Genomic DNA, 27809 nt, shown 5'->3' with positions numbered 1-27809 from the left:
TGAAACTAAACTTTGAATCTTTCTGTAAGTACACCAAAAAGTATTTGTTAATACTTTACGTAGTTTGTAAGTTATAGAGTTTTACTTTCCTGCAGGACTTTATGGGCACCCTGTACAGTGAAACCTCTCAATAACTGACAGCGACGAAACATTATTATTTGTCCGTAAATGAGAGGTGTCTGTGAAAGAGAGATTAAACAAATTTAGAGTACTTATGTAATCTTATGCAGTATACAGTAAATACATAGTTGTGAGTGTAAATATAGGCTAATATTGAAATACTGTACTCAATGTTCGTATTACTAGAGTTATGAAGGTGGAAAGAAGCAAAGTATTCCTGAGGATGTGTTTATATGGGTGTGTACTGCAAAATTCATGCGTGATCATTGTCTTCTCAAGTACAAGTTATACTTCTATAGAAGTTCCATAATTCGATTTCTGACTATGTTAAAAGTAAAAGTAACTGAATAACAACATGCAACATTATTATTAAATACTGAAAATATAGACTAACCAATCATGACCAATTTATAAATTTCAAGGTAAAAAGTCTACAATAGTTGTTTGCCGTATAATCCTGTGGATTAGTTTCCGATTGTAATTTGCTTGTAGTTGCTTTACAAGTTGAAAGGACCAATTAAAGATTTATTTTAAAGTACAGAAAGTATTTACTGTGCTAAATATGTAATGGGTCAGAGTAATTTCTGTTCCTTTACGAAGAAGTTACTAAAACGTTAGGGGTAAAGGAAGTCTGTTTGTGTCCATGTCTGAGTGTGTCCGTAAAAGGGAGGGGTCTCTCTCATGAAAATACATATACTTTTTTGAAAAAAAAAAAAATCATATTATGGAAGTGTCCACTATTGAGAAGCGTCCATTGTCCATCATTAAGGGAGGCTTCATTGTATTTTCTTTATAAGGGTACTTAGATAACATTATTGATTTATCGTAAAATTCAAATGATTTTCACTTATCCAGATATTACAGAATTATCATTTTTTTCTAATGTAGTTCCAAACATCCATAGAAGTTGAGAGATTTGCTTTTGTATATTAGAAAGCGTTATTTCACATATCACCGCAGAATGTTCCACAAACATCAGTACAGCAGTTTGCTTACAGCTTCTTGTACAAGGGCTATTTTTTTTCTTTTTTCAACAGCGTTAAACCGTCAGAATAGAACCACATGAGATGAAACGGGAATAAGACAAAGCTATTCATTGAGTGTCGCCCATTCCTCATACTGATGGAGAATATTTGTCATTTAATTGTTGTGGATTAGTGAACGTGAAAACATATCGAGTCCAATCGAAGCGCTCACCAAGTGGGAACGGTGTGCGGAAGTGCATAACACAGCATTCATCGTCGCATGAGTAAGGATTACTGCAGGAACTTTATATATTCTGCAAAGAGATTAGAGAAAGTCTTACTGACGTACAGAACGACAGTAACCAAGGGCAGCAATCCGTAGCTGCAGACGACCTTGATGAACGCGTGAATCTTGTGGTTCGTGAAAGGCATAGATTATGATTTCTGACCTGTCTAATCTTGGAATTTTAGAGAACTCAGCAGCCGCCTGGAGAAATTGAATTATATCTCGTAGTTCACACTTGGTAGGGCTTCGATTGCACTCGAAATGTTTTCCGATCGTTTCTTTACAATGAGTGAATGGCAGTATTGCCTATCGGTATGGGGAATGAGAAACGACCAATAAATAGCTTTGTGTATTTCCTTTTCGTCATCTCACTTAGTTTTCCTGTGATGGCTTGACGGAAGTTGAAAAAATACACCCTCGTAGCATATCATCAATGATGGTTTCAATGGCGATACCGTCAGTTCCGGGAGACTAGCGGGAAGGGGAGAAACATGAACCTAATTCCTTGCGTATCCTAAAGGAAATAATGTGGAACGTAAGGTTACATCTAGAGAACGAGGTGGCCAGGCTAGTAGCATCTACTCATCATCAATCCCACGCCTGAGGTATCGGTGCTGTAAATGCTAATTTAAATTTTTTTAGTCACATCGATGAAAATGAGGCAGGCCTTCAGTAATTTGTCATATCATGTTTTTATTTAGTTGAGGTTACCCGTTAAAGTCTGTTCCAAAAAGAAAGTCTGGCCGTAAACTGTAATCTTGATACAGACAGAAAAATAACTTCGGGGGAATCATGTGTCATTTAAAAAACAGACTTAGAGTTCTGTCCCCTGTGTGCGAACACTATGTTTATTCACTTCCAGGTACAAATGAAATGTGCATTCATTACTAAAATTCAGTCTTTCAAGGAAACCACTTTCTTCGGGATGAGGGTTCAATTTCTGTTTGTACCTGTTTCATAGATTAGATCACGGAACTATGGAAGGGTTGCGTTGCAAGATTAAACGTTCAATACTATTCTAACAACAAACTAACTCTCAAACGACAAAAACACACTGTTGTTTTGGACAATTGTTAACCACTTCACTGTGTAGGTAGAAACACTGATGTTGGCAACCGGTGTATGTATACATAGGTGCTTTTATTATATGTCTACCCCTTGCCAAAACACTATTAGAATTATATCACGGTTATTCATGCATCATGATAATTATCAAGCATTATATACAGAAGCTTACAATTTATTGGGAAAAAATCTATAATTGGTAACACGTTAATGTCTGGGTTGGCGACGGTTAGGTGTGACCGCAGTGCCGGGCTATTAGTGATGGTGAACTAGGGCAAACTTCGTATTACGTGAGAACCAGTAGAACAGCAGTATGCGTTGAACTGGGCAGATGGTGATACAGTAAAATGGTCGACCTTGTTAATTCCCAAAGGAGGCAAATTGTTGGCCTTAGGTTATGTGGTGCGAACATGTCAAATAAGTTGGATATGTTGTAAGGAAGTGTTCAAGGTGATTCAGGGGCGGATCCAGGACCGACTTCTGGGGAGGGGGCGGTGGGTTGTCATACTGCTACTTTTAAGGTCTCCAAACTTTGGGATGGGTTTTATTTATATATATAAAATAAGAAAGTTTCTTCTTCTGGGGGAAGCGATCGCCCCCCCACCCCTGGATCCGCCCCTGAGGTGATGACGACATAAAACTCATGGCAAAATCACAATGGCGAAGAGGAATAGTGATCGGAAGGAAACCTTCAGTGACATACCACCAAGCATTATTATCACTCAGAATCGTGCGACTGCAGTGCAGATGAGGGAGGAACTTAAGCAGCATCTCCCGTAGCCAGTCAAAATTACAATCTGCTACAAGTTACATGAGATTGGCATATGGGGTCGAGTTGCACTGGCGAAACCACTGATAAGGGACCATAACGCTTTAGCACGACTCCAGCGGTGCCACGAACATGCAACATGAACTGTTGTTGGCTGGAAATGTGTGCTATGGTCGAAGAGTCATCATTCACATCATTTCAAACCACTGTCCGTTTCATGTGTAGTTTCATGTCAAAGAAATGTATAATCCGCAGTATGTCGAAGATCTGAACATGCGGCGGCACTGTGATGCTGCTAGCCTCAATATCTTGGTTTTCAGTGGGTTCTGTACTGACGCTTACCTGTCACGTCACTGTCCGTGATTATGTCGTTATTAGAGGACCATGTGCGTCATATGCTCCAGATCTTGTGTCCGATAATGACGCCTCATTCCAGGATGACACTGCAACCATCTACACAGCTGGACGTGTCGCGGCGTGGTTTGAAGAACAGAATGAAGTGGAACATTCTCCTCTGGCCTGTCAGATTCCGGACCTAAACTTAATTGAAGAGCTGAGGTCCGTTTAGGAAATACTAATGCGACTCGGATTATCATCTCTATCCTCTCCACGGAATTGAGTGATGCACAGCACGCGGAATGGTGTAATATTTCATCCGTTACCATTCATTAGCTCTAGGACTCCATTGTACGCCGCATCAGAGCTCTTCTAAACGCGAAAGGTGGTCAATGCTATATTAATATAGTAAGTTTTACTTTTTTCAAGTATTTCCATTAAATTCTTAAGTATCTGTAGATGTAATTATCTTCGTAAGGAGCTACTGATTCAAAGAATAAAATATTTTATACACTTTTAATATATTAACTTTACCATGATTACCTAGGTATTGTTATTATCTTGCCTTTACAAAACAGAAATCTAGATTTATATTTATTCGTAACTTCATTACAGTGGATATTTATTTTTTAAGAACACTTAAAATTTTTATTATTATTTATCGTTGAGTCACATTAAAGATAATAGTACGTAATATGGAAACGATCGCACGCTTTGTCATATGATTTTGTTACTAAAGGGACATTTTCTTCTTTTCTCAGCTGCTTGGTTTAATGCACAAAATGGTAAACTAAATAATTTTAAGTTCTTTAACGTAGCACAAATAATAAGTATTAAACTACTACATATTTAATTATATCGCTCCAATGCAAGGAAAGATGGATGTCATATCTTTTATTGTTCTTAGTTTGCTGCAGACTCCTCGTCAGTGTGTACTACTCTGCTCCCCTCGTGGTGGTGGCTATCCTCCAAGTACTTTCGCTCCTTAAATCAGGAGGAAGGAAGGGGGAAAGAGATTATTGCAATAAATGGATGTAGGTAGTGTATAGCTGGAGGAGAAAGATGCATCACCACTACTTGGGTTAAATGTCTTAGAGTGCATAACACTGATAGCGATACACAAATAATAATGTTAGTTTTGGAACATGACACTACGTGCAGACATTAATACTTAGGTGAAATTTTCCCAATTTGGATTTGAAAACGTGTAAGAACTGGAACAACTACACGTATTCCAATTTAGAGTATCACATCATACATAAAAGCTCAGAAGAAGAATTCAGTATTATATTTGGCATGGTCTGGCAACTAAATACATATAGATGAAACTGAGTGGAATATTCTGCTACTTGAGAGAACTGAAATTCCATCAGAGTTTGGCGTGACGTGATAAAGGGCATAAAACATTTCGTTACAGGACGTCTAGCTCAGCACAGCAAGTCATCCATGATGGTGATGGTGATCGTCAGGTTGTAATTCTTGTAGCAGAGCAATATAGTTTGTTTTAACCTGTTCCGCGAAATGCACCACATTACTGGTTGTTATATGCTGAACTCAGTGCTGCTTTTTACAGTTGACTTTATAGGAATACGTGTTAACGTATTCTTGTACTTGCTTCTTAGTCACAGACCGCCTATCTACAGTGTTTTCGCTTTTACACATGTAGTCGTTTCCCAAATTTTGTGCGGGATATTGCCATTGAACAATTGTAACTGACCGACATTCATGAAGTGTAATCAGACAAAATGCCTTCTTATTGCTATCTTATTACACTGCACTCCAAACGTTTAACTGTTTAAGATTTAACTGACACCACACGTCAGAATTTCGTGATCCGTCGGTGCAATTATAATTCGTATCTGAAGTATCGCGCATAATAAGTTTCTACATGGGTAAAGGATTAACATAAATGAATAAATTCAGTTTACCGTGCAGAGTGTGACAGGTTATCTACTAACACTAACAGATTATCTCCAGTCGTAACGCATTTTTGTTCTAGCTTTTAGATAATTCTCAGTACTTGTTGTGAGGGAAAATTAGTATTAGTATTAAGATTTTCAGTTTATATATTTTAAAGGATAGCTATATGATAGCATTTTGCCTGTCACAGATTATTCTTGTTAATTTATACACATTTCCTTAAGTATCTTTCATTATTGGAGCATTATATATTGTAGAACTATCAAAATACCTTAAACATGGAACTGTACCTTTATAATAAGGATCTTACCTTGCAAACAAAGCAGTCAGGGTGCCACTTCTGATTTAAGGCTACAATGCACGTATTGATGATTGGCTTGGCGCAGCCTGAGCATCTGGGAGAAAACTGGTTTTGAAAGTCCGTTTGACAGTAGGGCTCATCATCCTTTTCATAAAAATTTTCGCCGATCAACGGTTTGCTGCAGGTCTTGCATCGGAAGTGCTCTTGATGCCAGCTTTTGTTCAAAGCTAGGATGCATTTCTACATTAAAGAAAAAAATCTTCTTACTAAATGTTCTCCAAAAATATGTATTTTATAAAATTAAAAAAGCTCATTTATACAGGGTGTTCATTTATTATGTAGCCAAAATCCACTGGTGAATACATCTCACCTAAACAAATAAAAAATGCCCATATGGACATAGGGCGAAAACCGCGTCGTTTCAAAGTTACGCGATGCCGAAAACGAGGAAAGTGTAACTTTGAGGCTGCCTAGCTTGAAAACTATAAGACATATTAAAGGTGGTTATAGAAATATCACAGGAACTAGTATCCATGTTTCAGAGTTACGTCATACCGGCGCAACGAATTTTATAGAGGTAGCTCGGGTACCGGAACCCTGATTTAAGCACGGATAGGAGAAAAGAAGATATGTTTTGATAAGAAAATGATTAATTATCAGTTTATTAAGCTGTTGTGTCGTGTACATGAGTATTATCTTTTGTAAATTTCACATTATTACTAATTTTAATATCTGCAATTATGCAACTACACATAATATAGTTTAACACCAAATAGAAGTATAAACTGCTATAAAGAAATTAAAGAAACACAAATCTGCAGGTGTAGATGAAATTCCGGCTGAGTTAATTTTAGCTGGAGGCGAAAAATTGTGGAACAAGATACACAAACTTATTCTCCTTATCTGGAACAAAGAAGAATTGCCACAAGAGTGGAAAGAATCAATCATTGTTCCAATTCACAAGAAAGGCGACAAAACTGACTAATAATTATCGAGGCATTTCTCTTCTGTCAACATCCTATGAAATACTTTCAAATATTCTATTAGCAAGATTGACTCCATACGCAGATGAAATTACTGGAGATTATCAGTGCGGATTTAGACGAAATCGATCAACTATCGACCAAATATTTACCATTCGCCAAATACTCGAAAAAAGTGGGAATGCAATACCCCGGTACATCAACTATTTATTGATTTTAGAAAGGCGTACGACTCGGTTAGGAGAGAAACATTATACAACGTTCTTACAGAACTTGAAATACCGAGAAATCTAATTAGATTAGTTAAGATAGTTTAAATGAATCCCAAAGTAAAGTTCGGGTAGGAAAATTTTTGTCCACAAGCTTTCACGTCGATAATGGCCTGAAACAAGGAGATGCGTTGACGCCATTATTATTTAACTTTGTTCTGGAATACGCTATAAGGAAAATCAAAGATAGCAACCATGACCTAGAGTTGAACGGTATTTACCATTTTATGGCATATGCTGATTATATAAATTTAATAGGGGATGATAGGAAAACAATAGAAAGAAATGGAGAGATCTTATTAAACGCTTGCAGGGACATGGGTTTAGAAGTAAATACAGAGAAAACTAAATACGTGGAAGTGTGTCGGGACCGTAATACAGCAAATTATGGATACGTTAAAATATTAAATAATACTTTTGATAAAGTGGATAGTTTCAAATATCTAGGATCAATATTAACAGACGAAAATCATATTCATGAAAAAATTAAATGTTGACTAAAAACAGGGTATTCGTGTTACTATTCGGTTCAAAATCTGTTGTCGTCGCGAATTCTGTCGAGGAATTTGAAGCTTAAAATATACAAAATGATGATCATGCCTGTTGTTCAGTATGGTTGCGAAACATGGTCGCTTACTCTGAGGGAAGAACATAGACAAAGTATTTGACAACAAAATCCTGAGACGAATATTCGGACCCAAGAGGAACGGGAATGGGGAATGGCGGAAACTTCATAACGAGGAACTACATAATTTATATGGTTTACCCAACATTGTTAGGATCGTCAAGTCTAGGAGGCTTAGGTGGGCAGGTCATGTAGCTAGAATGGAAGAAAGTAGAAACGCTTTCAAAGCTCGACTGGAAAACCAATCGGAAAACTACCATTAGGAAGACCTAGGCGCAGATGAGAGGACAGTATTAAGATGGATCTCGCAGAGATTGGAATAAAAAGTAGAAACTGGATCCAGTTAGCTAAAGATAGAAGTCAGTGGAGAGCTTTTGTGAACGCGGTTTTGAACCTCCGGGTTCCATTGGTTGAAGCAAAAAAAATTCGCGCGTCGTACGATGTATGCGGCGAGTAGAAAACTTTAGGACTGTGTTTCTTCGTTATTTTTGGCCATTGCGCTCTGCCAGTTTGTAATATTAACTCTTCAAATGTGCACTACCACCTCGCAAAAAATGGCCCCGAAGTTCACTTACCAAACTCTGCCTTCTCCTTGTTAGAGATACTCATCTCAGGTAAGTAAACAGAAACAAATGAAAAAGGAAGGGTAATGGAGGCTTTGAAAGTAAAACGTAGACAAATTCACCAGTGTTCAGAAGCATATTTTTAAAGGACGCTCGACCCTAGCAATAGGGGCTAAATACGCTGTTCTGATTAGTTGAAGCTCTGTTTCTCGCCACCTACCATAAATATAGCAGAAATGAACTACCTACTGCTGTCGGTCTTCGTGGCTGAGACTCCTAGCACAACTGGTTAGTAGTTAGTAATTATAATTACTTTTGGCGTGGGTTCAAACCCGCCTCAGAAAAAGTATTTATTTCTTATATTTTATTTTTTATTAAGTTTCCATAACACGATTTCCATTAAAATATGATAAATGATAATCAAAAAAGTGATTTACTTACGTTACGCGTGCAGTTTTGCTACACGAATCCATAGTATAGGTAGTAATAGTCGTAGTAGTAACAACGGGTCAGAAGCCCCGCAGGGCTTGTTTTGTTCCAGCTTGACTGCCATGATATTAATTTAACCTCAGCTGCTGCTTCAATTTTCTTCTATTACTATAATACACAATATACACTAGAAGGTTTGGACAATCGCAAACTGCAACCAATCAGAAACGTGTATTTAGTTCCTATGGCTAGGGTCGAGGGTAAAATAAAAATATACTGTTCAGAAGATACTCTCTACAATGCAGTAAGTAGAGTGGGTCGGTAGATCGCAGTGGGTCATGGTGGGTGGTGTGTCGTAGTGGGTCACATGCTGTTGACCCTGGACCCACTGATCCACTCTGAAAACTCGACCCACCGACCCAATCAACTCTGATCTGAGGGTGAAGTACTTGGTTCGTTCCCAAGGCTAGTAAGGTTGAAGTGGACAACGTGGTGCTCGTGGGTTTTCTCGGAACAATCCAATATTCTCCCATTTTCTCCTTCCACTGATTTGCCCATCATAATTCAATTACTTTAATCATGGTCTCCCTTAACCTAACAGGCATAATCGTGGGACATTAAACGCAAAGATGACGAAATATCAAAAGTACTAATAACAGTATGTCAGAAGTGCCTAAAAGACATGATGAGTTGCAACGAAACTTTGTGTAGGGACAATACGCAAAAAATAAACGAATAAGTGTTTTTTTTTTAAATTTTCTGTTGAAAAAAATGGTTTTAGTGGACAAAAGCCCCCATCCAAAATTTTGAAATATGACGCCCGAAAATCAAAACGTGGACCGAAGCGAACGAAATTGTGCACAGATATTTAGACCCGAAATGTGGGAATGTTCCATATTTTCCTGGAAAAAAAAAAAAAAAAAAAAGGTTGGGTGGGCAGAGATTCCGGAAAGCCTTTGATCATGAAATATCAAAATTGCTAATAACAGTATGTCAGAAGTGCCTAAAGGTCATGAAGAGTTGCAACGAAGCTTTGTGTAGGGACAATACGCAAAAAAAGAATTTTTTTTTTTTTCATTTTCTGCGGAAAAACTGTTTTAGAGTGCAAAAACCCCTACCCAAAGTTGGGAAAGTTGAAAGCAAATGAAATGAAATGTGAAATGAAATTTTTCAGTTTTACGTCCCACGGTTATGCCGGTTAGGCTAAAGGAGACGGTGATGATGAGTAATGAATGAAATGGTGGAATGAAGACAGTGGGAGAAAACGGGAGAGCCCCGAGAAAACCACACCACCACAAAGTTCAGTTGGCGGGGTCTGGGATCGAACCCAGGACCCCAAGCATCAGAGGTGAACGCTCTACCATTGAGCCACCGCGGCCCCCAAAGTTGAAAGCGTAAAGGCAAGAAGTAATATACTGAAGTGAATGTAATTGTGCACAGATATTGTGCATAAAATGAGGCAACATGTGTTTCGTATTTTCCTCAAATAAATAAATAAAAAAAAACCTTCCAAACCTTTGATTACGAATTATCTAAAGTTCTAATAAGTATACGTCAGAAGTGCCTAAAGAAATGGAGGATTGCAACGAAACTTTTGTAGGGACAATGCGCAGAAAATAAGAAAATATATGTTTTTAGCTTGTGCGGAGAAACAGTGTTGGGGCCAAGGCCTCTTCCGCAAGAAGTAAATATTATCGTAGAAGTACGGGAAGGAGTGGATCGAAGCGATTGAAGTATGTACAATAAGGCAATTCGTGTTTCCCAATTGTCCCCATGTAATCTATTTCGTAAATATATTGATATTACGAGTTATATTATAGTTATCACAGTCGTTATGTAAAAAATATTCTCGACGCTTCGTACCTACATCTATTGACAGTGTGAAAATTACAAGGGGGGTGAGAAGGAAATCCTCTTTGGTAATACTGGATGTTACTATAACCGAAGGAGATTACCCCTTATTCCACTTCTATTAAGCGGCGAAAATCTGTCTTCAATATTGGGGGGAGGACCGTTCCCACATTTTTTTAAAGCGATGTTTAAAATATTTATGATGTTGAAAAGCATTACTGTGGAGGATCAGGGGAGCAGAGTTGTTCTCAACATTGTGAGGCGAGCAGATTTGAGGCTTATTCTCGGGACTATCAATTTCATCTCATTTTCCTTTGTGGCAATCGGACACAATTCATCACATTTCTCCCCAAAAAACACATTTCAAATCGGATTATTGAGGACACAATCCCTCAGTTTCAAAATTAGAGGGGACATGTCCCCCTCAACCCCCGTACCATTTGAGCTAGTGCTTGTAATACACACACACTGTCAGCAAAAGTAGACACGAAGCATAAGAACATTTTTTACACAACGACTGTGGTAACCATAATATAACTCTTGATATCAATATATTTACGAAATAGATTATATTTTGTTGGCAGTTATCATGAAATATTGAAAGATTTTACAACTGATTTGAATATTTCTATTGTTTTAATTCATTATAAACATATGGAAAATTAACATTTTACTTGTAGCTACAAGTGGCTACTTTATGGGTTGAAGCAAAAAACAAGAAAAAAAGTTGACACCAGCGGGAATCGAACCCGTAACCCTTGGAACGTGAGTCACAAATGCTTCTGACTCTGCCACGCTATCACTTAATAAATTTGCGCAACGTACGATATATGCGGCGAGTCGAAAACTTTAAGACGCTTTTTCTATGCTATATTAGGCCATTGCGCTCTCCCAGTTTGTAATATGAACACTTTAAATGTTCACAATCACCTTGCAAAAAATGGCCCAGATGTTAATTTACCAAAGTCTGCTTTCTCCTTGTAAGTGAAAAAAGAACTTCAGACATTTTTGGATATTGATATTTGTAATTGCAATAATAGCAAGATACGGAGATACTTTTGGTGAATCAGAAAATAAAGTGGTCTGAGGTAACATATGTCTATTTTTCTTTTTTAATTTAAATTTGAAGTTTCTCGACTATGGTATTTTATCATGACAGAAATCAGTGTATTTCGTCTTATCGTAAACGTGTGCAATTTGTTCCATAAACGAGTGTTTTTTGACTCTTACTCAACAGAGAAGTCTTAGCGTAGTGGCGTGAACATTCGTTTCTTAATTCAGAGGTCCCCGGTTCGATTCTCGCTGCGATAAGTTGTTTTTATGAACTATAATATTCATACTTCTGTGTAATAAAATGAAATATACTCATTTTTTTTTTTCGGTCTTACAAGTTAGAGTGGAGACTGCTTTCTTCACAGGGGAAATAATGGCAAACTGACGTCACATGTCTGTCTATAACCTTGATTCGTACTGTGGTGGAAAACGTAACGTGTTTAGCAAACAATTCATGAATACGACCCCTAAGGGTCATGCTTAGGGCCTAGAATGAATCATAAATGTGTCTGAAACAATATTGTTTCCGAGCAATTATTCCGAACGTCTTCCACCATTAGTCCTACTGCTAGAAATGATAATATTTTCGTTCGCCATTTCCAACACGTTCCATATATCCGTTCAACCAAAATTTGTAAATAGGAACTATTCTTTCTTATATTGGTATGTATATTTTGTTAAAATATCAATATAACGCATACATAATCCAAAGTCTTTTAGCCAAAGAAAGCGTGTTACTATGTATCGTGGTGAAGACAAATCCTACTTAATTTCTGTTTCGGCATCCGAAGTTTCAATATTAATATTCTTCAGAAGCTGACACCTTCTTTTTCCCCTCTCACTTCCCTTCGGACACTAATTGCTTTTATCCTTTCTCTATCACTATTTCTTATCCTTTCTTTTTCTTTTCCTATCAACTTCAGTAAGCTTATTTACATTGCAATAGGACTTAATATTGAGGTCTTAAATTTTCAGTAATAATAATAATAATAATAATAATAATAATAATAATAATAATAATAATAATAATAATAATAATAATGGTATTAAAATTTTTAAAGTTGCCCTAAAATTTCACTGAAGTTTCATGTAGAAAGTATTCTACTGTACGTTTTGAGGAAGATGACTGTACTTCCCTACTTAAAGAATGAATATACACTATTACGAGAATTGAGATAAAACGAGAAATGTTTACGATACTTTTCGTCTCGTCTTGATTTCCATCTCCAAAGTGAGACGATAATTTGAGTTATCCTTGTCCCATCTTAAATGTATAATGTTAACTCTCGTCTCAATTTTGTTTATTTTGTTTCAAAACCGAGATGAGAAATTCCTCTTCTCGTGAACAACACTAAACAAAACCGAAATATTCTTGCCAAATGTTACATTTCTGGTTGTAATGTTATGCCCTGAGCGATAATAAGCTCCTAACTTTTAATCTTATGTGAGATTATTATTATTATTATTATTATTATTATTATTATTATTATTATTATTATTATTATTATTATTATTATTATTATTATTATTATTATTATTATTATTATTCCTGAAGATTTGATAGTTCAAGTATTGAGACATCCGAGTATTCAAATATCAGAAGAAAATAACACGTGTGTCATCGCCGATCAATTGCCACCGAAAATTCTAAAGTAAAAAAAAAAAAATAAATAAATAAATAAAAAATAAAAATAAAAAAAAATGTAGTGGTTGTTCGTGGATCCGATTTGATTCGATTACCTTCAGATTACTGGTTGAGCGCCTTGACCACTTAACCACGATTACTACGTAGCAATTCATTTATCTTTAGTTTGTTTACGAGTATAATACACGCGCCGTATTTGATTCAAAATGAAGGAGTTTTGTATTTTGTTTTTTAAAAATCTGTAATGTTGATAATTTAGTGAATACAGTGATATAATGCCCTCCGAGTCAGTTACATATTCCTGTGTTTTGCCAATCAATCTGACTATTAACAAGCTACTGTTTTGAGCGAACAGAAAAGGCTTTTTATTTATGCGAGTCGAAAGAAGTAACGCTTTAGATGAGTGGTTAGAGTTGTAGTTTTCTAATCTGGCGGCCCGGGTTTGATTCCTGTCTTCGCCGTTTTCCCTTTTTAAAATGTTTCATTTACAAGGCTAAGCTCCAGTTGCATGCTGCTAAATGAAAGATAATCTCCAGTGGAGAAAATCAGTGATAATGTAATACTGAAAATAAAGGAAGGAAAATGAATGGAGAAAACGAGTTACAGAGTTAATTCTGTTAATGGTTCTATATTTGATATTATCCGTTAATTTCGTGCATTTTTAAGTTGTTGTTTATTGACACTATATTCTCCCCTTTTCTCTTTGTGTCTCAATGTGTAAAATTTCACAAATATTGTATAAATCATGAACCCTCAGTTATATTTGCAAGTTAACGGGAAATAGGCCTACTTTAATACGGATAAGTTCTCCAACTCGTTTGAGTGTTATCGAATTTTGCATTTTTAATATTTACAAATAAATTACCAATAGTCAGCATTTTCAAAAATTATTTAACAAATAATGAAATCAACAATTTCTTCTTTCGAAGTAGTATTACGTATGAATCAGTAGCGCCGGAACCTAGGAGCTCATGCCCTGTTAGACCACCAAAATTTTCATTGGTGTTTGGGTTCTTCCTCCCAAATGATCCATCCATACTTTTAATTGATTTGCAGATAGGACTATTGTTAATAGTTTCAAAACTCAGCGCAAAGCTTTGAGTTAGTTAGTTAGTTAAAAAAAAAAAAAAAAAAAAAAAAAAAAAAACTACCATATGTACCGCATAATCTATCCGTATATTATTTGATACGCGGATATGTATAGTTATTTGAGCTAAGTAAATTTGTTTATATATTCCTCATTTGAGTTAATCATAAGATTAACTAAGTCCCCCGACTGTTATCTACTCATCAGCGTCTCTGATATCCGTATATTTTTTCAAGTGGCTGTGTATAGTTTTACGTGTGTATCATAAAAACAAGAAGTACTGTGAGTACAAGTATCCAAAGGCTCCCTTTTGTCATTTCGTCAGCCAGCGATTCGCTTCACTTCTGCACAAAAACACTCTTCACAATTTGTGCTTTTAACAGTAGGAGGCAACTTCAAGTTGCTGTGCTACCTACTACCAGGCGTAATTAATCTTGGAGCAGGCGTTAGTTGGGTTACCTATCTCACGATTTTGTACCTCAAGAATTTCTGTAGCCCGCTGTACACGACATAACAGCTTAATAAACCAATAATTAGTAATTTTCTATCAAAACATATCTTCTTTTCTCCTATCCGTGCTTACATCAGGGTTCCGATACCCCAGCTCCCTGTATAAAATTCGTTGCGCTGGTACGACCTACCTCTGAAACATGGATATTTAGATAGAGAGTGTACTAGTTCCTGTGATATTTCTTTAACCATCTTTAATATGTCTTACAGTTTTCGAGCTAGGCAGCCTCAAAATTACACTTTCCTCGTTTTTGGCATCGTGTAACTTTGAAACGACGCGGTTTTCGCCCTATGTCCATATGGACTTTTTTATTTGTTTAGGTGAGATGTATTCACCAGTGGATTTTGGCTACATAATAAATGAACACCCTGTATATGGCCTAAAATCTGTTTTTTAAATATGTTTTTCAAACATGTCTTTGTAAGGGACGTTGGCAGTTTGCATAATTTCGTGTATACATCGCCTTATAATTCTTTAAGCATTAGTTTCGAGTTGCAGGTAAACCAGCACTACATAACCATGTTTCTTGCGAGGGAATTTCAGGCTTGAAACTCAAGTAAGAGTTGAGGAATAATACTGTTAAACTCGCTGCCATGCGAATAAGTTCATGTTCTATCTTAGAATAAAATGTTTAAAGTGATAAATCTTCTACACTTAACGCTGGTTACCAATGACGGTCCTGAGGTTGAAAAGCTTGTACATTCGACATAAATAAATTTGTGTGCGCGAAGGGCATCAAGAAGCGGTATGAATGCAGGAAGTAATACTGCATGGGAGTCAGTGAGAGTTTCTTTTCTTTCTTTCTTCCAAACTATGCTATTTATAAGTATGAGAAATTCTGTGTCCATTTATCGACAGATATCAAAGCGAGAAAAACGGGAACACAATAGTCTAGTCCACCCAGCGTCATGAGACAAACGGTAGTCGTATGAAAACATGACGTGACGACCACTAGATCTAGAAAACCCCTGATTCGTCTGTTAGGAACAGAGTGTCGCAGCGTGGTAACCACGTGCTCGCCGATAGGCTCAACGTAGTTCAGCCTGTCGCTAGCAGATGGCGCTGGAGCAGGCTTAGGCTCAGAAATGGGCGGTTACGCCAAGTGGCTTGGTTTGGTATCAAAGCGAAAACAGTAAGAGATAGCGAGAAACTATATTTGATATTAATTGAGCGTCCCAAGAAAGGTTCCCACCATCGATCTTATTCCTCTGTTGAAACCGGAAGTAACTGGTGTATCATTTCCGGAAGTAAATCCCCATAGTTTAGAAGTCTACCGTAGTTTAATAATGAGAGACGAAACCCATTTTTTTATTTATTTATTTATTTATTTATTTATTTATTTATTTTTGTGTTGTTTGTTTGTTCTATTTATTTAGATTATTCGCTATATTCCAACTTTTTCTCTTGAGTCCACATATTTGAATAACAATCAAATCATAAGTTTTGAAACAGAACGCACACAGTACAGAATCATAATAAAATTTCAAATCCTGAGTAATAAGTAACACTTCTGACCAGAGTATATACACTTTTTTATTAAAACTAAAATACAGTGTAACGGTTTCGACAACTTAACATTATCTTATCATACACTGAGTGACATCAAACGTTAAGTTGTCGAAACCGATACACTGTATTTTAGTTTTAATAAATAAGTGTGTATGCTCTAATCAGAAGTGTTAATTATTCCTTTAGTGAATTCCAGAGTCGTGATGGATAGTGTTTCAAAATCTTGGTTTGTTTTCAGTGTGCGCGTAATTTTTGAGCTCTTCGTCAATTTTTCTATCGTATGAATAAGAGGAAGTTAGGATAAATGAGTTTTTAGGTAGTAATTAGGACAACATAGGAATTTGTTTCATATATATATTTATATTGATATGAATCAACTAATGGTCATGAGCTAGATTGTTTTCTCGCATTTGAAAATGGAAGGATATTTAAGAGAAAACATAATTGAAATATACGGACAATTTGGAATAAAACATCTTATAAATTTACTCTTACTAGAAAAGAAGTCTAGATTTTATTTCTTTCAATGTATGTAAAGGATTTAAGTTGATAAAAATAAAACGAACGTATTTAGCGGAGACATTTAACTGTATGTGTGTAAATTTCAATTATTTTCCGCTGTAGTGTAACCCAGCAGTACATTATTACTGTGGTTCTCTACAAAAGTAAGTGTGACAATGCAAATGTCAAGGAGAAACCAAGGACAAATTTTGTAGAAGCAAGAACCTTCAAGAACTAGAATAATCAGATATATCCATTCATAAATCATGTCATCAATGTCCACTACAACTTTGAAATTTGAACCATATGACAGCCCTCGTCTTTGGTCTAGTGGCTATGATATATGCCTTTGGTGCACGAAGTCTCGGGTTTGATTCATGGCAGGAATGCATCGTGTGCACCACAGTGGTTCAGATCCACTTTAAACTAAGTGTTGTCTTATGTAGCCACACTGTTCACAAAGTACATAAATTCAAATCAATCAACTGAACCTTATCAATGGTATATATATATATATATATATCTTAAGAAAGACTCTCGCTACACTAACTTGCAGAAGTGTATGCAAACATGTTTTTACGTCCTAAGAGGTTATTTTGAATAATTTGAGCTCTTTCGTGGTCATATGGATAGCGTACACGACTTCAGCGTTGGAGTTTCGGATTTGATTCCCAGCGGGAGTTCGCATGGTTCGGATCCCATGTTAAGCTGTAGGTCCACGTCTCATATAGTCTCGCTGTTGAATGGGACGCCAAACTCAAATCCAATCCAGTCCAACCTTTTGAATATTTTATATGTAAATCTTTTCAAAATGGTGTTCTTTTCAGTACACAGAAACAGTGTACTTTCTAGTTTCCTGTAATACTAAATATATGACTAAGCTATTGATATACTTCTGTCTGTCTATCAGCAACACTTCTAGTTACGAGTTTAACATTTCGTTAGTCCCATGGGTATCAGATTGATACAATCAAACGTTTTTAAGTAACATTTATGAATGCTCTTGTGAGTAGCTTTTATCTCACAGTAGCCTTTTCACTCAACTTCCCTAACATATCAGTGATGATCATCTTGATGTGTGGCGGTGTTCTTCCTTGTATGCGACTGTATTAAATTGATACATTGGAATTAGTGATAGTATTACCGTTTAGAGTATTGTCAGTTACAGTGAATTATCGCAGTGATTTTGTTTTGTTTAAAATTGATTTTATTTCAGTGAGATGTTCTCGTTTTTTCATTCAGTATAACTAAAAGGGGATGTACTTTTAATTTCAATAATTCTTCTGTATTCAACTAATACAAAAGCTGTTGTTTCATTATGTAAATTGAAAAATTTAGCTAAATTAGAATACTTCGGAGATGATTCTGACACCAATGCGCCTAATGCTAATGGTGAGGGACGTGAAGGAAACTCCGAAACGGAATAAATGTGGAACAGATAAAGAAATGATACAGTTAACAAGTTGTCAAACTAAACACAGCAATACTGAGCAAGGCTACGTGATAAATATATTAAATAAAATCACGTAACAGGTTCAACACACTAACTGTGTCTTCATCAGACTTCCACTCCTTCTAGCTACTCAGGAGTTGGTCAACTCTTATATACCTTCCTTAGATCAACTTTTAATTAGGCTCCCCCTATTCATTAAAAAGTAACACTTGTGTTTTTCCATTTTCACATGTTCAGCTGCACACTTATCCAATTAAAAAATTACTTTCTGGGTACATTATTGTCCTTTAATTATCCTTGTTTGTGTACCCTTATTAATTTGTTCTCGTACCTTCTTCCTTTTCCTTTGAGTAAAATCCTCTCCCAATCTTTATCACAAACCCTCCATCCCAGTTCATCATCTTGTCTTCTGGCTTCTCCATTTTCTCACCAATGTCCTGTTCTCTGCTTCTGTGACCTCTGCTCCGTCCCACCCTATCCTGAGCTTTGTCTCTTTCTGATGCTTATATATTGCGTTGTTGCCCCTTTTCAATCTTACGTCATCCTTGTGTATCCAAGGATAAAGCAACACAATGTTATTAATGTTAGATGTGGACGATTTCTGAGTAGGCTTACAATTAGTCTTCGATATGGTTTTAGGATTTTAGATTTGGTATGGAAAGGAACTTCGTAATAACTCTGCATTTCTCATATTTTCCTCCAATATCAAGTTAGAAAGTTTATTCTGTTAATAGAGTATACTTTTACAAATGACAGTTAGTGATTGAATATTGCCAAAATTTATTGCAAAATTTGCGTTGGTTATATTGCATCTGCACTATGCCCATGGATATATTACGATGAAGTGTGAGTTATCTTTATCTCTTACCTTATACTTGCAGATAAATACTTGAAAAATTCTGTTAGCAATAGATTACGTTGTACTGAAATATTAAAATTTATCAGTATTGCAGAACAATTTGTCAGCTAAAATTATTTCGTCTTATATAAAGTTGCTTCTCGTGAATGTTATATTTTCCTCGGACTTGTCCGCTCTTTTTTTTTTCTTTCTTCCTTTTTTCTTTCTTCCTGGAAATGTGTGCGGGCGGTTTCTTAAAATATAATAATATATCCGAGTTTTTAAAGAAGAATATTAAAAATGGAACAAGCACTAAACAGAGTCAGCTGAATGTTTAAACAACTAATGGTTTTGTTGTATTTTTAGGTTGGTACTTCTGATGACATCAAACAACCTGTTTAACGATTTGTTTTATCTTTTAGTTCACTGTTGTTTGAATTGAGTTAAGAGTTACAATGTTGAAGGATAAATCCCACGGCGTAGAGATTTTTCTTGAGAAGAGTGATTGATGGATTATAAATGAACTATTATCCTCAGGGACCATTGACCTTCTCTCAAGAAGCAGTAGGATTTGTCTTACTATCTTTATTCACTATTTCTACATAATTCAGAATGAGAAATAAACAGGAAAAAATAGAAAATACTAAACTAGATGAATAATAGATCAATTGTTGAAATAATATATTTTTGCTTACTACATTATTTACCAAAAGATTAGATATTTATAGAATTCAGCCCTGTTTAGTGCATAGGCCATTATTTCATGACCCATGGTTTGTCATATTTAATTTTTATATTTTTACCACGTCCCGCAATTCTGAAAAAGATAATTATTACTTTCCTTTTTTAATATTGCGTGTAGGGAGGGATATTAGACATTCGATGCATTTTTTTTTCCTGCAGGAACCTGGCATCGCTTTGGAGTGTATGACAAAAAAACGTGTTTACATTTGATGATATTAACTCCAAATGAAATTTGAGATTTCTTATTCACCGAAATTATTATGAAATTTGGTAACCCTGGTCTTATATATGATAACCCTGGTCCATGATATAATTCTTGAGATTGTGTGAATTCCGTGCCATTTTAAATCCAATAAAACCCTCCATATTGTAACTTAAATACCCTAAGTTCTAAGTATAACTTGTAGTCTGAATCAAAAAGATCAAGTCATAGTGTTGAACAAGTAGAGTTGATTCTTTTGTGAATCCAAATAAATACTGTTCATATAAGATTGAAATCAAGTAACTTAGGAGATTTATTGTGGTATCTGAATAAGATTTTGTTAACATGTAAATAAATAAGAAACACAAATAAATAAAAAAAAGAAAGAAAGAAATATAATTGAAATAATCTTACGTCGGTAATAGGCTGCTGACATGCTGCACATCTCTTAGCAAACAGTTTATGGTAATCTTCCTCACAGTAGGGTAGGCCCTCGTTCTGTAGAAACTTCTCTGTGAGAATGGGAGTCTTGCAGTGCGTGCACACGAAATGTTCTGGGTGCCAACTTTTGCCCAAAGCAGAAATAATCTGTAAATTTACAAACATGAACTTTCATATTATGTAAAAATCAATATCGAAATGTACTGCACTTGAAAACGCAGTGTAATAAATAAACATGGGTAGCTATACAACCTTGGTACTTTTCTATGTTAAGATGAGTGGTTAAGGGTGCTCACTATGCTTACTTCTTTCCGAAAGAATTCCGTAAAACAAACAATATAGTAAACGTAAAAGCTGGACCACTTAAAACTTACAAAATGTTACTAAATGAAGTAATTCTTGCTTTTTAAAAATCTTTCATATAGGACAGAAATTTGAGTGTATGATATTTACAGGGCTCCCAAATGGTCCCTTTTCCTATAAAAGTCTTTTTTTTAAAAAAAAAAAAAAACTTGGTCCTTAAAAAAAGTTCCTATTTCAGGAAATTGGTCCTTAAAGTCCCTTTCCTCAGTATGAAATGGTAAGAGATCATATTCAAATTCTCATTCCATCATTATGTGAACTGAATGTTGTTATGTCCTGGAAGGGTGCCAAAATGCTGAAAACATGAAAAAACGAAAAAAACTTTTCTCATAAATTCTTAAAAGTCATGTCTTTTGTCTCCACAGTTGAGTGGCTAAGTGGAGACCCTTGTGTGCTTATTTCTTTTCTCTTCAGTTCTCTTATTTATTTATTTATTTATTTAACAATCACCAGATACAGCTCAGTGATCATTTTATACTGAATATCTAACAACAATAATTTAAATGGAAAGGATTTGGGAAGATATCGGCCAGGACTATTTAGTAGGTATCATCCGGCATTTGCCTGGTAGGACAGGAAAACCCTGGAAAACCTCAGTCAGGATTGTCGGCCGAAGCTAACGCTCTGCCACTTGAGCCACTTCGCTCGGCTAATCCTGTTTGTGTTTATCCTCATGTTGTCTGTTTTCCAATATTTTTTCTACTTTACATAACGTCCTTTCTAAATAATGTACATTTCAGTGTTCAGTCTCTGTTTAGACTTTGTCTGTCTGTACATAAATTTGTGTGCAATATGCACTTATTTTATAATAATGTATATTTTTATACAGTCTTCAATTATATCCACATGGCTTTGTAATTGTTTTATAATGTGATACATGAAAGTATCCATACAGACAAAATTTAGCTTCCATAAGTACTTTTGTAAGGAAGTTGAATTCTAACCAATGGGCCTTCGGTAGGGGACTTTATTTAAGCAAGAATTAACTTTTTCGTGACTTCGGGACCGTCTTTAATCCTTTTTTTTTATTTAAAAAATGGTATTTTTCTGCTCCTTTTTTTCTGCAAGAATTGGTCCTTTTTCCTCTATTCTTGTGGTTAGCATGTATTAGGATCCCTGTATTTATATCATAAATTGAACACCCGAATTTCTAGTTTTATAAAAAAAAGTCTTGGAAGCAATTATTGGTTGATGTAGTAGCATTTGTAAATTTTGTAAATTTTTATTATTTTTAATTCATTCGAATAGGTGGTGGGTATCGTAGTGAAAACACTTAACCCTCTTTGAATATGGGTGTTCATTTACACCGCTACATACCGTTGAATGAGAGATTTGCTGAATATCCTGACTGAATTAATTTTTTTAAAAAAAGTAAATACGCCTATTTATTAGCAATACGTCGCTTTTGTTATAGTATTTTGACAACTCGGTATTACAATAAACAGATTGTAGTTTCATTCTACGTCTTGAATTTGATGTCTAAATTTTTTTCTGATAAATTGTGCAGTATTTAGCAGTAACATTTTAGATAAGACTTATTTTTGCCCCCTTCGAAACAAAATCATACTACACTCCGAGATAGGGTTGCTACCGGTTGCAGATGCCTTTAACCATGTTCTAATAAATATTATTTTCACAGTATTGACGTGCTCTAGAAATCTCTCTCCATTTCACTTAATTTAATATTAAAAGTGCCTACTATATTTTAAATACATCGTACATATACTATTAGAAATTTGGCACAGAGACCAACACAATTTGCCAAGAAACGTGGATGTAAACTAAGAAAACAATTGTGTGCAAGTAATTTGAATTCGTCTTGCAGATAGCTGTTCTGTTGGAGTGTTGTTGCTTTTGGGTGACCTTATACTGGTCTACTGCGAAGATCTGAATATCAGTACCACTGCAAAAGTTGGCAATTGCACGCAGGAGATGTTATATTCATGGGTGATAAGACTTGGTTCGCTTAAAACCAATATATTTTCTATTTCGTTTGATATTTTGCATTAAATGCTGTATTTCCTAAACCATTGTTTCCGCAAGGGTTACCAGATACAGAAAGAAGACAGTGTAGCGAGATCTCTCTTGCTCACTATTTTATTTGACAGTGAGTGGCTGTATTTATTTACTTATGTGTTCATTTCCAGTTAATACGGAAGAGAACACTGCAATGAGCTGATAAGAATAGTCCATTGAAGATACAGTTTTTGATGTGGATGAAAGGATGGCATTAAAATATTATTGCATTTTTTTTTTTTTTTAAACCAGAGCAATAGCATTGAAGAATATCACCTCTAGAAAATTCATAAATTTCTGCATAATTTAATGTTGTTGCTGAATTCCTTCTTTCTAGGAAACTCGGATACAAAGTTGGTTTCATTTCCAACTTCACAAGTAGAAGTTCTACACCATCACGATACACAAACAAATAATTTGGTCGCAGTGTGGCGGCTAATCACAGTAATGATATGTATAGTCGTTCAGATTTATAGGGTCAAACTTCGGGAGATGATTCTACAAGTAAAAATAAGAAAAAAAAAAAAAAAAAACGGCAATAAGTAGTTCAGGAGTTCCAGGCTTCCGAAATCGTGGGATATTGAATTTTCGAGCAGAATATTGCCAAAATATATTTGTATTATGTCTGGAGACAGACATTTCAGGAATGTGCATTGACATCGTTTCTCATTGCGCGGAAACGATTCCACACAACTCTGGGAAGTAAGCATGGTCGTAAATAAACACAAATGGATCCGCTGATCACTAACAAACGATAATTCGTTTGAGAGATGTCAATGCATGTATTCGTTTTAAATGGCTATTAATAATTTGACTTACCTTCTACTGTCCTTACAGCAAATGTTTAAAGTGACCGCCATGATCGGCAATGAAAACATTGCAATGCCTTAGCATAGACTAGCGAATTCACTCAAAGATCCGGTAGTTATAGCGAAGAACATGACAGGCATCATATAGACATTGCTTCAAAACATGAACGTCCGAACAGAGGTATCATACCACTCTCTCAATATACCCCAAAAGGATGAAGATCTAGAAACCTGTGAGGCCATGCTATAGGTTCTTTCCGTCCGATACATCATCCTGAGAATCTGAGATCCAAATAGGTGGGTACATTCACACGATAGTGAACCGAAGCACCATCATACATTATCCACATGGACACATTTTATCAATATTCAGTTGGAAAGTTAATTATCCCAGATTTCGGAAGCCTGTAACTCTTGAACTACTCATTACTGGACATGACTTGATAGGGACCTTTTGTCTTGTTTTCACTTGTAGAACTACCTCCCGAAGTACATACTGTATATATAACGATGTTTGATATTTAACTTCTTCTCGACCATTGCTCTGATTTTGATGACTTAGTGGACTTTACCCTAAGCGTATATACATCCTGGCATTAAATCACACAGACGTTAGATGTAATCCTTAGGAATGACCTGCAACGCTGCTCATATACGAGTACACAACAGATCGACACTGTCTGCTGGATGACATACCAAGTAACTTTATATCATATTTTTGATGAATTAAATGTCAAGATAACTGTGCAAGCCACGGAAGTAGCGATATCCATCGTTTCTCAAAGAAGGTGTGTACATTCTAGAATATAGGTAGCTGAGCGTTGAGATATGACGTATGAAGGAAGGGTATGATCTTGCCCTGTTAGCGTTGCTCTCAATCTAGTAATCGAGATCGTATATTACATCCAATGGGACTCTAAATCGTCACACCTACCGCTATGACTCTCGGCAGATTGCGTTCACCACGATAGCATTTAACTCATATGCGTCCATCATTGCAGAACAGGTTGAAGGAGGGGTCCATTATCCGATCATTGCTGCGTACGGTTCGCTTTTGTTCATTGCTTAAGCACATGCAGCACTGTCGTAGTGGCATGATACGCGCACAAATTTTGCGGTACGAGCCCGTAGACCGACCATACTGTCCCGTTTATACCAGTAACATGTTTATATTGCACCCTTTGACGTCTTCAAAGTATTGTTTGTCTACCTATTTCCTATTCGCTTGTCTATGTTTCACTACATGAATGCTGCATAGATGTTGTCTCGTAGTACTACCTGCTCTCAACCGAAGGCCCACGCATGAGCCAACCCATTGAAATTGTAATCGTTCGTACGTCATATCTTGCCATGCAAATCTTATGAGTGAGTTCACTTGTTGTTATATTGTTAGTGTAGTACCTTTAGCGCAGGAGAGCCGGATTCGATTCCCGGTTGAATCACCTGGTTTGAATCTCACGTTAGGCTGGAGGTCCATATCTGGCCGCAGAAAGGAGTGTTCTAAGCTTCAACCCAGCCAACCAAATCGTGTGAGTTTCGACGCATTCCAATCCTTCTTGATGTTCAATTTTACAATGTACGAGTATATACAGATGTTTACCGAAATAATAGAAACACCCATATATTGCAACTCGTAATCTTTGTGAGTTAGTAAAAGTGAACATTTATAACTGCAACTGTCTCAGGTTTAGTATTGTGTTAGATGAGAGTAGATGTGCAAAGCGATGTAGTAGAACTTCGTTTGTGCAATATTACAGACGTTTTAGGCGGAGGAGGGCAAATTTGGGGTGAGTGATTACTTGAAGCAAGTGTATTAAATGTAGCGAGAGCAACAGTTTCCAAGGTGATGACACACAAGGCAAGACAGCACGAAAGAAGAGGAATAATGGAAGGAAATCAAGCCTAGGTGAGAGGGGTCGTCGAACATTCAAGAGAATTGTCTCAAAGAACCACTATGTTAATGCGGCACATGTTATTCTAGAGCTTAGTCAATATGTGGAACGACCTTTTCCTAGAAACATTGATTTGATTAGAGCTGCAGATCTCAATTTTCGCTATCGGGCTGCGATTTCAAAACCTCTGATCACAACCACCATCGCAATAGCGCGAGAAACGTGATACCGAGAATACGATACATGGACCGTCGATGATTAGAAGAGAGTAATATGGTCCACTGAGTAATTTCTGTCCTTGTTCCCAATAACAGGCGGATTTATATATGGTTGACGCCTAAAGAGGCATATGCTTCGCATTGGATGCTATCTTTCATTAAATATGGCGATAGCTTTAAGCTGGTGAACCACAATTTCATGATATTCCACTGATCCTATTACACTGAAAGAATGAATTACTGTCAGTGATTATATGGAAATTTTAGTTTACTAGATGTATCCTGTGGTCTACGTGTTCTCTGACAATGACACAATCTTCTAAGATAACAGTGCATTACGCATAGCTAGAGTTGTTCAGGCGTGGTTTGAAGAACGACAGGAATACTTTACCTCGTCTGCTTAATCCACAGATTTGAACATTATTGACCATCTACGATCCGTTTTAGAGCAGCGAGTCCGGTGCAGTTTCCTCTTCCATCATTACTGATGCAACAGAGTACTTGAAGAATACTGCACTAGTTTGTGGAACGATCCACACCCAGGTCCGCGACAAATACAAACTCTACTACATACTAAGGGTGGTTTTTACTCTTAGTATTGAAATAAGGCGTTACAACAATAAACCAAACTCTTCAATTGAAGTTTTACTTCCATCTTTATGTCCAGATTTCAGAAACTTTTGTTGGCTTCAGTTTCTTTCAAATGGTAATTGTATCTTTGGTATTATTATCATATATCTTCAAGAATATTATCATCAAAAATTTAAGAAATCGGTCACAATCAATAAAATTGATGAAAAATTAAAACTTACCCTCCCCATCACTGGCCGGTTGCAAGAAGCACACATACCGGGACCGTATACAGCCCCTGTCGTATCGGACTTCAGCTTGTCTGTATCATCAGCTTTAGTAGGACCTGAACGTTTGTTGACATCACTGGAACCTGTGATAGACTGGAAAGAAATTGAATTTTCAGTTTGACTTAAGAAATGAAATCTTTAAGGAGGATAAAACCAAAAATCAAATTCCTCAAAATGATTTCCAGCAAAGATGCATGGATATTTATAAGAGGCGTTTTGGGTGGTAGTAGACTCAGCAAAGGCTTGTTTCCTGAAAATGCTCTGAACGGCCAATACAATCGTCCGTTTGTATTGAAACTGTATTTTCTAAGACACGAGGCTGGCTGCACAGAGCAATTCGTTATTGCTACTCGAACACCTCAAGTGTAATTTCCTAGTGTTCCCTTTATACTAACTTATGTTGAGTTCGCCCTTATTACTCGGAACACTTCATATGTTTTATGTAAGATATTGTGTCATTAAATTGTAATTATTTCATTTGTTACATAAGTATGACATACTGGTTCAAAATATAGTTTTAATAAAAGGTAAAGTGTCTCCAACGATTAATACTTGTCTACAGTGCTGTTTATTCCAGTTTTTTTTTCTTTCTTTCTTAAGAATTAAAATGAAAATAAATGTAAAAGGTAGTAGGCAGTATTGAGAGTAAGAAGAAAAGTTTTGTCATTGTCTAACTGTTTTATGTTAAATTATTGTTACACTTCCAGCTATTTTCGTCATTGCATGCAGAGCTTTTCTATTTCAAGTGTGGCCATTCTGGCGCTGCTGTCGAAGTTGCTGCGGCGAGATCTTTCAATTGTTGGACGCGGAAGCGTTGGCACAATAAATTATTTCACAGACTTCACCGTGCTCTGTCTTGTTAGCCATTCTAAGTAGCCTATGCTCTTTACTCCTCGAGACCAAACGACTGAATGGCAAATTGCCAACACAGCTGGGGTCATTCACTTCTTTTCCCTAAGCAAAGAGAGGGTTTCCTCCGTCAGAGGGTGGCGGGGATGGGGTCGAAGTATGTTTCGCATACTTTCCGAGGGCACACCTGAAATAGACTAGCTCTAGCTACACAAATGTTACGTGCAATAGTTGGGTTTTTGAATTATGATCTTGACCAGTGATGGCCAAATAGTGGCCAGCAGCAAATAAAAATTATGTTTTGTTCTTAAACTCTGTGCTTAACCGGAAGAGATA

The 27809-nt window shown here is 36.2% G+C and overlaps 2 protein-coding genes across 7 annotated transcripts in view; one reads left to right on the top strand and one right to left on the bottom strand.

Annotated features, from left to right (window-relative positions):
* Window positions 1–27809, top strand: part of LOC145694726 (uncharacterized) — a 127618-nt gene that overhangs the window by 65707 nt on the left and 34102 nt on the right. The gene's annotated exons all lie outside the window — the stretch shown is intronic.
* LOC145694020 (leupaxin-like) overlaps window positions 1–27809 on the bottom strand; it is a 32632-nt gene that overhangs the window by 2542 nt on the left and 2281 nt on the right. The window contains exons 2-4 of the mRNA XM_081770159.1: window positions 26577–26717; window positions 20440–20613; window positions 5772–6002 (exon numbers count right to left, since the gene is read on the bottom strand). Coding sequence (XP_081626285.1) covers window positions 5772–6002; window positions 20440–20613; window positions 26577–26717 — 546 coding nt within the window. The remainder of the gene's footprint in view (window positions 1–5771; window positions 6003–20439; window positions 20614–26576; window positions 26718–27809) is intronic.

This window comes from Thermobia domestica, chromosome 9, assembly GCF_964235325.1.
Source record: "Thermobia domestica chromosome 9, izTheDome1.hap1.1, whole genome shotgun sequence".
Taxonomy (NCBI): domain Eukaryota; kingdom Metazoa; phylum Arthropoda; class Insecta; order Zygentoma; family Lepismatidae; genus Thermobia; species Thermobia domestica.
Note: the sequence above shows the minus strand (reverse complement) of the source record. Positions and strands in the feature narration are given on the sequence as shown.